This window comes from Larus michahellis, chromosome 5 (genome assembly GCF_964199755.1).
Source record: "Larus michahellis chromosome 5, bLarMic1.1, whole genome shotgun sequence".
Taxonomy (NCBI): Eukaryota; Metazoa; Chordata; class Aves; order Charadriiformes; family Laridae; genus Larus; species Larus michahellis.
This window is the reverse complement of record NC_133900.1, coordinates 66,023,550-66,036,324: the sequence shown is the minus strand read 5'-3', so window position 1 is coordinate 66,036,324 and position 12,775 is coordinate 66,023,550. Positions and strand designations below refer to the sequence as shown.

The window sequence follows — 12,775 nt, the reverse complement described above, 5'->3', positions numbered from 1 at the left end:
TATCTTTAAAAAAAAAAAAAACAACCCTCATAGCAATTTATATCACTGTAAAAAAAAATCTACTATATATACTAAGATGCTATTTTAATTGTATTTTTATGCAAAGGGGCTTAAAGACCACTTCTAGCAGCAGATGTTGTTCAGCTATTTCCTTGATGAGATTATCCATTCATGCAAGCCAGGGAGAGGGCCACTGAGATTGGGCCAGAAACCTTACTTCAGTTAACCACTGATGCCTACCAAATAACCTACTGACTCCAAATTAACAACCTACAAATGAAAGGTTAGTCCCCTGCTATGATCCCATGAACCAAATCCACCTATTCGATTGTTCTACATACTTTTGAGGGATTATTTTAAGCCACTTATGTAATATCTGCTACAGTATAACAGAAGTGATCAAAAATAAGCAAGGGTATTCCTTGAGAGATGCACCACGTAGCTATAATATCCTTTGCAGTCATCTGAGTTGTTTATTACAATTCTTCTACCTTTCCTTCCAAGTTCAGCTGCTGCATTTCTTGGTCGCTGTTTCCTATTCCAATGAAGGCGCAAGGTTGTGACTCTTGCTCAGTGCAACCATCCCGTTCCATTTGCTCTTTTTTTTTCTTCCATCCACTGCCCATAAGATACACACATGGAGGAGGACAAAAGAACCTGAAAATGAAAAATGCATTATGATATTACACACAGCTTTCAAGAAAATTCTTGAGACAGAAAAGCTGTTGTGTATGCAAAGCTTTCTCAGCCCATTCACACCTTGCATTTGAATTTATGCGTGCAAGCCCTTCATTTGCCTTGAAGATTTTCTAAAATGCAAACCAAAAAAAGAGAAAAAGCAAGGAATGTCAGCATTAGATGCACTGAGTATCTTTCTAGTTCAACATATGACAGGTAACAGCCTGCATCTCTGTAATACTTTCTACCCTTACAAAGATTCTCAAAGAAAGTGAAAAGGCCTTGCAAGTGATGGCAGCGTTTTGCTTTTGTAGGTGCTTCACATGATGCAGCGATTAATAAACATTGAACAGTTCCACAAACTCATTAAATGGACAACTGCTGAGTACAATTCCTAAACATTTAGCGCTTCAGCATTAGCAAGGAGGGAGTCTATTCCATCCAAGCACAAACCTCTTTTCATCTTTTAAATGGAATAGATGAATTTACATCTTCATTAGTAAAAGATACAATCTAGTCTTTAATAGCACTGACTAAAATCCGTCTAGATGCTACATACAGCACCACGTTCAAAATTGAACACAGCATTAGAATACAATGTATTGGTCTTGAAGTTTCTGCAAAATTGTTAAAACGAAAATCCTAACCACTTTTGGTTTTAGTTTAGCCAACAGCTGCAGTGTTTTTATCATCATTTAGTTAAGATCCAAGTTAATAAAGTCGAGTGAGTACATCCAATTGTGAGGTAGCTAAAGAGGGATGAAGGGAGAGGATAAGCGAAACATTTTTTATTATGTTTATTTCAAATTAGAGAGTAGTGCTTAACTTGGCACTTCTGAAATCCTACCTACCTACCTTATGCAGGTAGGTAGGTAGGATTTTTTTTAACTTTGGCTTGGGACAACTGAATTCATGGAATATTTCTATTAAACACTATATAAGCCTTGATTAGTAGAAATCGCCTTTAGTATGAAAATCAAGTCTAATACACTTCTTATCTCACTCGTTCAATAAAATTACCTTTTTTAACAGATATAAAATGCTTTTCTAAGCAACAGAAGTCTTAAAAGATGAAACCAAAGTCCTGAGTTAATAATCACATAATAATAAAATGTAAATATTAAGATTATGAATAAAAGGAAAGATTTGTAATCACTTCAGTTAGTGCACACAATTAATACATATTATTTGCTACAGAAACAAGCAACTTAAAATTAAGTTTTACTGCAATTCAAAATGTCTCAGTGGTTATGATAACAAGCAAAAATTAACCCCTGCAGGCAAAAAAAAAAATAATCCAACTTTCTATCTTGCCAATAAGTCCACAGTGAAAATTTTTCATTTGATTTTGCTCTTTTTAAAACACAACAAAACTGATGATATACCAATATTAAATATCTATGAACATCTTTCAAAAGTATCATGCTCTGGTTTGAAAAAAAGACAGCCTACAACAGAGAATTTGTAGAAATTAATTTGCCATGTGACAACAAAAGATGTGCATGTTTGAGAAGCCCACTAAATTAATTTGTGAAACTGCTCCTACAGATTGCTTTTTAAAATTAATAATTCCAAACAAATAGAAACAAATGCTATATTTCCGCCATTATGATAATCCATTTCAGCAGAGACTTATAATAATTATTTGCTCCTTTTATTGCCTTCCCATTGTTCTAAAGTATAGAAATTTTGATAAATAGGGAATTATGAATTAACAGAAGGCCGCCTGTAGAAGTAAACTATTCAAAGTTTATTCAAAGTTGCCTGACAAAATGGTGACCTTCTGTGACAGGGTTACAGTGTTGGTGGATAAGGGGAGAGCAACAGACCTCATCTAACTGGGCTCATGCAAAGCACTTGACACTGTCCCACACGACATCCTGGTCTCTAAATTGGAGAGACAAGGATTTGACGGATGGACCACACAGTGGATAAGGGTTGTGGCTGACGGCTCAGTGTCCAAGTGGAAACCAATGATGAGTGGTGTTCCTCAGAGGTTGGTACTGAGATCGGTACTGTTTAACATCTTTGTCGGCAGCATAGACAGTGGGATTGCGTCCACTCTCATGAAGTTTGCCGACAACACCAAGCTGTGTGGTGCGGTCAACACTCTGGAGGGAAGGGATGCCATCCAGAGGGAGCTGGACAGGCTTGAGAGCTGGGCCTATGCAAACCTCACGAAGTTCAACAAAGTCAAGTGCAAGGTTCTGCACCTGGGTCACAGCAATACCAAACACAAATAGAGGCTGCGCAAAGAATGGATTGAGAACAGCCCTGAGGAGGAGGACTTGGGGGTGTTGGTGGACGAGAAGCTCAACATGACCCAGCACTCACGGCCCAGAAGGCCAACCATACCTTGGGCTGCATCAAAAGAAGTGTGGCCAGCAAGTCGAGGGAGGCGATTCTACCCCTCTACTCCACTCATGAGACCCCATCTGGAGTACTGCATCCAGCTTTAGAGTCCCCAGCACAAGAAGGACATGGACTTGTTGGAGTGGGTCCAGAGGAGGGCCATGAAGACGATCAGAGGGCTGGAGCACTTCTCCTATGAAGGCAGGCTGAGGGAGTTGGGGTTGTTCAGCCTGGGGAGCAGAAGGCTCTGAGAAGACCTTATGGCAGCCCTCCGGTATCTGAAGGGGGCCTACGAGAAAGCTGGAGAGGGACTTTTTACAAGGGCAGGTACTGATAGGATGAGGGGTAACAGCTTCAAACTAGAACAAGGCAGATTTGGATTAGATATCAGGAAGAAGTTTTTTATCATGAGGGTGGTGAGACACTGGACCAGGCTGCCCAGAGAAGTTGTGGATGTCCCACCCCTGAAAGTGTTCAAGGCCAGGCTGGATGAGGCTTTGAGCAACCTGATCTAGTAGGAGGTGTCCCTGCCCATGGCAGAGGGGTTGGAACTAGATTATATTTAAGGTCTCTTCCAACCTAAACCATTCTATGATTCTATGATAAGTTTAACTACTAACATTCTTTCATGTGGTTATTGCATCAGTTTTAAATTTGTATTTTATTCTTTGGGGTAACTATGGGTCATATGAAGGCTCTGGAATTTTTTTCTTCCAATTGAAAATGCAGAACACAGAACCAAGGCAACAGGTAGAAACTTGCCAATTTGCAAAGCAGATGTTTCCTGATGGAACTGTGAACTTGAGATTTTACACAATGAACTACTTAAAAAAATAAATTTTAACACTTTCACAGTAGCAGCACAAGAGAATTTTTCCACCAGCCCAGCCATAAATCATAAAGCTGAAACTTATAGTTATCTGACATGAGAAGATCGCCATGAACAGGAGGAGCATGCAGTACTAAATGTTATTGAACAGCACACACTGTGTAGCCCCTTCTTGATTACTAATATGCCTTTTGCTTCTTATCTTTTGCAACCTGTTCCAGCTTTCTTCATGAAGATGCTGAATGATGCATCAGGGGTATATTTAAGAACCTTTCTGTTACGTGCCAATTAAATCCTCCTCTTACTACTACAAATTTTTGATCTCCAAACCAGGAATGCACTTCTTACTTTTCAATTGCATTTATTTCAAACAGCACAGATGACATGACCTAATTTCCCTCAAACACTTCTCTACCCTAAAGGAAAAATGATCTTAAGAGGACTTACATTTGTGAGGGAGACAGTGCAACAACAATGGTCAAGATCATAAAATTCATATTAAAGTACAAGGTGTATATTTACTTTCTACATGACCCATCTAATTTATAGGCCCTATATCATCCCACATCTATACATAAATACCATAATTATTGTTAAAAAAAATCTGTTCTGAGGCTCATCTACTGATTGCTGCAACTTTCAGCATGTTTTAGGAAAAGAGAAATGCAAAACAAAGCAAGAAATAACAGCTTTAGCATTACACTGAAAATTCCTACTGTAGACAATTGTGATAGCATTTAAAAAAATATACATATACACGGATAAGAAAGAGTGACATTTTTATTAGACTGGCAAGAGGTCAAGCAAGGGCAATGACTGTGCCCAAGTACTGTTTAGGAGGCCTACTCTACTTTCCCATCCCAGACAGGGGAAATATGATGGTGGTCCTTGATGAACAATACTTTTCCAATGGGGCTTATGAACTAATTCCAAGGTTAGGAAATGTAATTTTGGGGGGAAGAAACTTCAAGTAACAGATGCATTTATTCAAGAGCTCATCTTTTGGAAACAAAACTCAGATTTCCAGAAAAAGCACACCACATATCTAGTCAGCTTTTGAACTCCCAAACTCAAATGACAATACAAGATCCTTTCAGTCTTAATGGATGTATCCCGCTAATTTTCTTCTCAACAATTATAAGCTATTTCCAATACAGAAATTATACACAGACTAAAAATTAATATCAACCTTTATCAACGTAGCAATGCTTTACAAAAAAAACTCAAACCCCTTGTATTCCAAATAGGTATAACATGATAAACATCACATTTACCTTTCTTCCTCCTGTATTCTTTTGTATTTATCTTACTGGTTAGAACACAAGAAAAAATCCCAAAGTTTTTTCATATCCTTTTTCATTTCAGCTTTATTCTAAACCAAGTCCTTTGAATAACTAGGCCGCTAGATGGCAATGAAGACCTGTAAGAAACAAACTTTAACCCACCGATGAAGAGAAAACAACCCACAACAACTGCAGCGCTCTTTTCCAATTAGAACACAGAGAAAAAGCCTAGAAAACTATGACATTGAACAAAGAAATAAAATTTTGAAGCTGAGACAATTTTAAGTTTGGTTAAAACAACCAAATAGGAAGAAAGAGTCTGGATACTCACAATGTGAATGGGTTTTCTTATGCGTCAGCCTCTTCCTCACCATTCACATACAGACCAGTACAGTCTGGGGGCTTTTTACTTCATATTTACAATCCCAGGAACCCATGTATAGAAGAGATTAACCATAAATTTTCTATCCAATATAGTGTGAGTAAACCATGAGTATTCTCACATTTCTAATTATCACAGAGGATCAAAGAAAATGTCTTTGATATGTATAAAATAACTGCTGGAAACAAGTTCTCTCATTAATGAAACATTCCTGATGTAAATATGAATGTAAATATTTATGTGTGAGACTGGTTTTCAGATAACTATAAAGAGGAAAAGAGAAAAAGAAAATCACCTCCCCAAAACAAGTAAGGTAATTAGGTAAAGTAAGTTCCAGTAATACTGATGGGAAATATGGTAGGACAATATTTGGTGGAACAAATGAAAACACTCTTCCTTCGACCTTTGATTTACAGGGCCTACCTCTCTTTTTTCTTTAACCACAAAACTAAAGTACGACTGAGTAGGAGGCAGAAATTCTTCTGAAGTATTAATCTGACCTATAGTAAAAAGAAAATTATGTTGGAGGGAAAGGCGCTGCTTCTGGTTCTTCTGAGCTTGTTGAGAATTTTCAGTACAAGAAGTAATGGTGGAAAATTATGTAGGATGTAATTTCCTCACTGGATTTATAACATATTCTCTTAATACTTCTTCTGTATGCCACAAGCAGACCAGTAATTCCTTGCTCAATGGGCAGTAAAACAACACAGGACATTCTTCCGTGAGGTAAACACCTAACAACTTGATCTAAAAAACACATGAGATCTGTTACGGATCACCACTGTGAGTCTAACAACCAGGAATGTCTTTCCTAGACAAAACCAATTCCACACTTGTTAGAGCTGTGTGACAAGATCAGTGCTTCCTACTTGCTGACATAAAGCACAGTGACTGAACCAGGGTAACATTTTGGGATACCAGGTCTCTGCAAATACTTCATGTATTTGACATACCTCTACAACACTTTGTTGTGGACTCCTATTTTCTCAGAAGAGGCTCTCTATGACTCTTCTCCTATGCATCTTCCAAGAATTTGTGATCGGTGTAATTAAAATGATGGGCCATTTGAAATGAAGGTAACATTGGGACTGATATTAGCCAGGAAAGGTCAGAGCATCGATCTCCAAAAAGTGCCTTCTTGCACTATAACTTCATGGGCCACTCAAGTGAGGAAAGACCATAGTATCACCAACCTCATGTTAGACTCCAGACTCATTAACTCAGTACAGCAAACAAGCAAACTGTTACTCATCTGTTCTGACAGATCTCTTCCATCAAACTGGAAACTGAACATTTTTCCACAGCAAGAAAACCAAGCTGAGATTTGCCTACAGATGCTCCCCTTTATTCCAAATGACTTGCAGGGAAGAACAAGATAATTTCTAGTGGTTTCTGAGTCTTGACTGCAACAGAAAGTGGAACAGGTTGAGTCTTTGGCACCACCTGGAATATTGTTTTAGATCAGATAATCACTGAGGGAGTGAACAATATTCCTTCAGTCAATTCAGGCCAATCAATACAGAGGAAATATAGTAATTCATGTAGAGAAGCTACCCTAACTGAACTTGCCAGGAAGCAAGGGGTAGAAAGTAAAATAAAATCAGCTCATTTCATTACTACCTAGTTTTGATGCACTCAATACTCTTTTCAAACCACAGGCTTCTGTTCACAAAGGTTTGCTTTTTCAAATCATCCGAGTCATCCCTGTGTTCATCTCACAGAAGTCTTTGGCTTCAGGAGGATTTAGAGGTGTCTACCAGCTGGTTTTCTTTATGTTCAGGGTGACATTAGCAGGGAAGGTTTTCCTTTGTACCTGCTGGTCAATTCTGAGTCAGTCAAGGCAGGAGCTGCGTTTGTTAATTACCCCCATTGTTCTGAGCATGAAACTACTCAGCAGTCTTCCTTCCTTCTTAGGAGCTGAAAGAACTAAAGAATTCAATACAACAAAAAAACAAACGAAAAATCATTAGGTGCTAGGTGCTAAGGATGAAGTAGTGGAGCCATGGGGTAAGCCCTGGAAAAGGCTTATGCTCTCAATAAAAAGAGCATTAATGAGAGGGTAGGCACCCTCAGTTCAGTGAAATATTTGAACAGAAATTACAGGAGCTTCTTCACTAACAGCCGTAAAACAAGATCATTCTCAGCTAGACAATTCTCAGGCAAATCTGTAGTGATTGATAATGTTTAAACTCAAACCAGCATGTAACCCACAAATACCAATATGGTTCACAGTCTTTGATGAACCATGTCTCGGAATCCAAAACACTTCAGTCCTTTAAACTGTTGAATGTTCACACTGTTCAGACTCTGAAGAGAGAAGTCTCAGTGAGCGGTAAATATGGGAAAAACACAAGAAACACAAGCCAAACACCCACACTCATCAGGAATAAACATCACCTGAGTCTCTATCAGCTGACAGCCATCCAACAGAAAACATTCAGCAAAAAGTCTTAAATTCGACTAAAGTCCAGCCCTGAGCTTCTTACCTCCTGGCTTCTTTGTTAAACTAACCAATGTTAACTTTAGTAAGAGAAAGGCTAATAAGAAGAGTCCACTCAAAAAACAAAGCCACCACCTCCTTTCATTACTGTTATTTAGGGACAAGTATCAAGAACACTCTCAAATTAACTCAGAAAGTCTCCATCCACGCGGCAACAACTTGGAATTGTGTTTCTGTGAGGCTTGTTTAAAAACCAGACCACACTGTGTGAGATCTACACCGTCTACAGTGAGTTTTCAACACATTATTTCACCATCTACTAAGCCTCATCAAAACACTGAAAGGTAGTTATTGTGCTAACCTTTTAATTATGCCATGCGAAGTTTATTAATGATAAATATTTCCCATGACCTCACAACAAACAAGGTTTAAAGACTGTAACAAAAAGCAGAAGTTCGTTCTATAGGTACTTGAAATACATGTAAAATTTAAGAAGTAATTCCTTTTGTAACTTGAATTCTTAGTTACAAAGACAGTGCAATTTAACTTATTCTTTACAGATCAAAAATTAAGCAGACTATATCCATGCCATAATCAAGTCCTGTGGAAGACATAAAATTTCTCCATAAAAACAGGGAGGAAATAGGCTTCTGTCTATAAAGCAGATGTATACAAAACTACTCACTTCAAACATGGAATTTAATGTAAAACTGTTGAAAACTTGATTGACCACTTGCATAAAGCAGCTTTAAACCTTTACTAATTTTGCTCAGTCCAGCAATATGAAGAACCAAAGGGCATGTTCTGCTATGAACAAAACAGAAGCAATTAAAAAAAAACCCCACACACAAAAAAAAAAAAGGAAAGGAGAGGAAAGAAAAGATCTAATATATCATTCAGTTTCACTAAGTACCTTAGGGCACACATGGATCTAAGGATTTAATAACTGGCATTTTTTCTTTACACTGATAACAACAGGACATCATTACTGATGCTAGCAGTCTGGGAACTAGCAGAACAGTATCAGAGACAGTCTAAACGGTGCGTTAAAATGTAAAAAAACCCTAAAATATTTCAACTGAAAAATGAAAGCTTAGTATGTATTCCAAACTTGCATTTCATACCCATACCAGAATGACAATCATTTCACCATCACATTATACTAAACACCCAAGCATTTTCATTCCTAGTCGTCTTTTGCAAAGCTCTGAAATTCTCTACACTCGTTTTGACATGCTTCCATTTTTAAAGAGGTGAATCTGAGATACCTTTCATGAAAAAATGCCGTTGTGATGAGACATGCAACCGAACTGCGCCTCACTAATTCCAGTTAGCAATCATTTCAAGCAGTGAGAAAAGAATGACTAGTTTGCTGAACATTAATAGTACTTGGGTAGTATATGTGCCTTTAACAGCATCAACTGAAGTATACACGTATATCCAAGGCAACAGGAATTTACAACAATGTCATGAAATGCACATAGGAGCCTTTAGAAGCTGTTAACAAATACCAATTTGAAGCTTTGCCCTGTATTCTTCAGAACACTTATGTAAGTTTCCCAAACAGTAATGTAACTTTTAATAATCAAAATTACATACTTCATCTTTTTATTTTCTCCCTTCTTTTAATGCAATTTGTTCTCCAAAGTAACGATACACAGGACAGCTTTGCAAAATATTCCTGCTCACAAACTGCTCTGGCCCCAGGAGAACAAACTGACTGAAGTTACAGATACACTGTTTAGAAAGTCACTTTCTTATCTGCAGGCACACCCCTCATTTTTGGGGAGTAATATGCTTAACTCACCCGCAGTGATGAGTTAACTATGAAAGTCTTGAGTGAAATACAATCTGAGAAGATAACGATCAGAGATCCCTATATTGTCACAATAAATCTTTTTGGCTGTCGAGTTTGCTGCAAGGGGTTAAAGTGATCATTTACTGCTTGTAAGGCCTTACATTGCAACCCTTCTGCATTTAAGCGTGCCAGTGAGCAACAGCACTGTACAGTTACATAGCAGATGCACAGCATACTTCTCTGCTGCTGTGCCCTTCCTCCTTCCTCTTTCACTGACTTTTCTTTTGATTCTCATCAAGAATTTCAGAAAGATCTAAAAAAGACTTTAAGTAAACAATTCCCTGGAGCTGCAGAACCTGGACACTGCCCAAAGAAAGGACTTGAGACACTGGCTAACAGAAACGACACACACATTGAAAGGCAAGTACTCAGGCACCGAGCACTGCGGAACAGTTGAAAATACAGTCTGTCTCTCTGATTCACAAACATCAGGAAGTGTGATTTAGACTGGTAGGAACGAACTGAGAACTTTGTAGGCTTAATTGTAACATTCCTGGTTTCTAATGCTTTCATACATAAATACATTAAAATCTCTAATCTCAGAAAATAGTAAAAAACCATAGTGATGTAACAGGACTTACACAACAGTGGCGAAAGAAAGGTTAAAACTTCAAAACCATTAATGTGCCAAATACATGGTCTTTTGTGGTGAACAAATAATAATACAAAGTATCTGAAAACTAACCAAATACTGTGCTATTTATTTTAGTGACATTTAAGGTAGAAAAGTATCATTTATATTTAAAGAAAATTCTATTTCATCATGAGAGGACTAGAAATCTCCACATGAAGGACCATCCTATTTGCTTCTACTAGTCACGCAATAAAAACATCACAGAGAAGACTGGAGGAAATTCATCTTTGCCTGAAAAGTATTCATCCTCCCATCTTCCTGTAGATTCTGTCCCTTCGAAAACTACCTATTATTGTAACTTGTACTATACTGATTTTTACAAGAGACTGTTTATCATAAATATGGCTACGATTGACCTGTCATTCTTTTTAAAGTTACTACAGATCTGATTCAGAAAAGTATCTTACTGAGGCTAGCAATTTCCCTTTAATATTAATTTGAAACTACTCAGGAAAAACACTCCTCTACAAATAGTCACCCTTAATTACCTTGTTTACTCCAGACTTAAAATGGAAGGTTTAAAATTAGACCCATTTTAGTTCAATGGATGAAAAACTTCACCCACAGACAGAGGACCTGTTGGTAGGAACAGGCATCGCTACATTGAATGCCACAGGTCTGCAGCATTTCTTACATAATTAAATGGTTTACAAGAACACATTTTGGTTTATGTTTCTTCAGACTGTAGTACAACGTCAGGAACTCTGCAGTGTACTATGCACCAGACTACATGCTGTAGTTTCCCTAGCTGGAAGCTACAGAGGGAAGCCAGGAAAGAATAGAGACTTACCTTTTTTCATTTCCATATGATTTTTGCGCAACTTTCGCATGGAGTATTAGCACTGTTTGATCACCTCGCTCCTTTAGGTAATTTCGCATTGCTTCCCTAAAAATGAAAAGAGAAAATAAGCTTTGAAAGTTCTTTTGGTTTTGTTTGTAATTATAATAATCCAAAGACAGCTTTAGGACAAAAAAAACCCTAAACACCTGAAATTCAAAAAAGGCAACTATTAACAGGGTCCAGATGAGTTTGTTATGTTTTTTAAGACAATTATACAGCAAAAAGAAGCAACTATCTTGCATGAAGCTATCAGGAGGGGTCTGTTCAAAGCCCAATTTTATAAAGTACCGTGACACAAATATTTGATTAGAACACACTTTATTAATTCAATATTGTCTCCTTAACCAATTTAGCATCTCATGATAATGGCAAATATTTCTGAACTTTTCTTTAAGCTATTAACAAAATCAATGCAATGTTTATATAGGAGTTTTCTTTTGGTTGGGAAGATACTAAGAAAAATTTACATTATTCAGCTTATTATTTCATTTGTTTTCCTGGAGAAAGCCTCTACTTCCTGCATACAATCAGGTAAAAAAAATAAATTAGTTTTTCTATCGTTCATCATCACTAATGACAGATGTCATATAAAAGCTATAATTACCTCAAACACACCAACAGCAATTCCTTGAGAGAAGTAAGAGAACAATACACCCTATCATTCTTCTGTATAATAATCTAACTGTTCATTAAGCAGCATGCCAAATTCAACACCCTAGGGTTTCGCTGTGTCAGAGTGCTGACAGGAGCACTTTTAAGTCCCTGGAGGAGCTTTTGCAGGTTGAATGCCCACCAATGCACTCATCTTCAAGGTCATCAACCAAATTATGAATTTAGCAGGAAGTTATACAAAGACATGAAACCCTACAGAAGAGGGATTTTTGGGGTTTCTTTGTGTGAACTGCACCCAACTGTTGAATTCCCTTTGGACAGATACAGAAAACCAAACATTTGCAGTGAAACATGATGGAAGATAAAAAGCAGTATTTTTTGGCAAGACTCCTTTCCAAAAGAAATCCCTACATAGAGTTTAATAGAGGAAAGCAAGTAGGAGGGGTGGGGGAAAGCTGGACAACAACAATGATCCAGCTTTGCTAATGATGTTTTGCAAATTCTTGCATTTGTCATACCTGCATAAGGCAGTGATCAGTGTGCTAGATTTTCTGCGTAAACAGCAGGATATAAGAGCTGACAAAAGACTTGAATTATTGTTTTAAATTTGGACTAACTCGATCTATTTATATTTGACATTGGTAAAACTGTTTATCCATGAAAGTACAGATGGAAGAACTGTCTCAAAGCACGCAGACTTATTTTATTTACAACCCCTGTTTAAGAATATATTTTAAACCACAAAACATAATTAATTGTGAAATGATTATTATACATTTCATTATGATATACATTAGCTACATTTAAGTGGTTTAAAAACTTTTTATCTGACAATTTGAAATAGTCTATTAAGAGTACTGTTATAC

The 12,775-nt window shown here is 37.3% G+C and overlaps 1 protein-coding gene across 6 annotated transcripts in view; it reads right to left on the bottom strand.

The window, feature by feature from the left end:
• RBPJ (recombination signal binding protein for immunoglobulin kappa J region) overlaps positions 1 to 12,775 on the bottom strand; it is a 153,288-nt gene that overhangs the window by 16,409 nt on the left and 124,104 nt on the right. For 5 of the 6 annotated variants that reach the window (XR_012587077.1, XM_074587745.1, XM_074587744.1 and 2 more), the window contains 2 exons: positions 11,247 to 11,342; positions 492 to 657 (listed from right to left, as the gene is read on the bottom strand). Coding sequence is in view for 5 of the 6 variants with exons in the window: in XM_074587745.1 (XP_074443846.1) it covers positions 492 to 657; positions 11,247 to 11,342 (262 nt within the window). In the remaining variant the exon portion in view is untranslated. Of the gene's footprint in view, positions 1 to 491; positions 658 to 3,033; positions 3,331 to 11,246; positions 11,343 to 12,775 lie in introns of those variants that run through there. The other variant, XM_074587747.1, reaches the window with a different exon arrangement.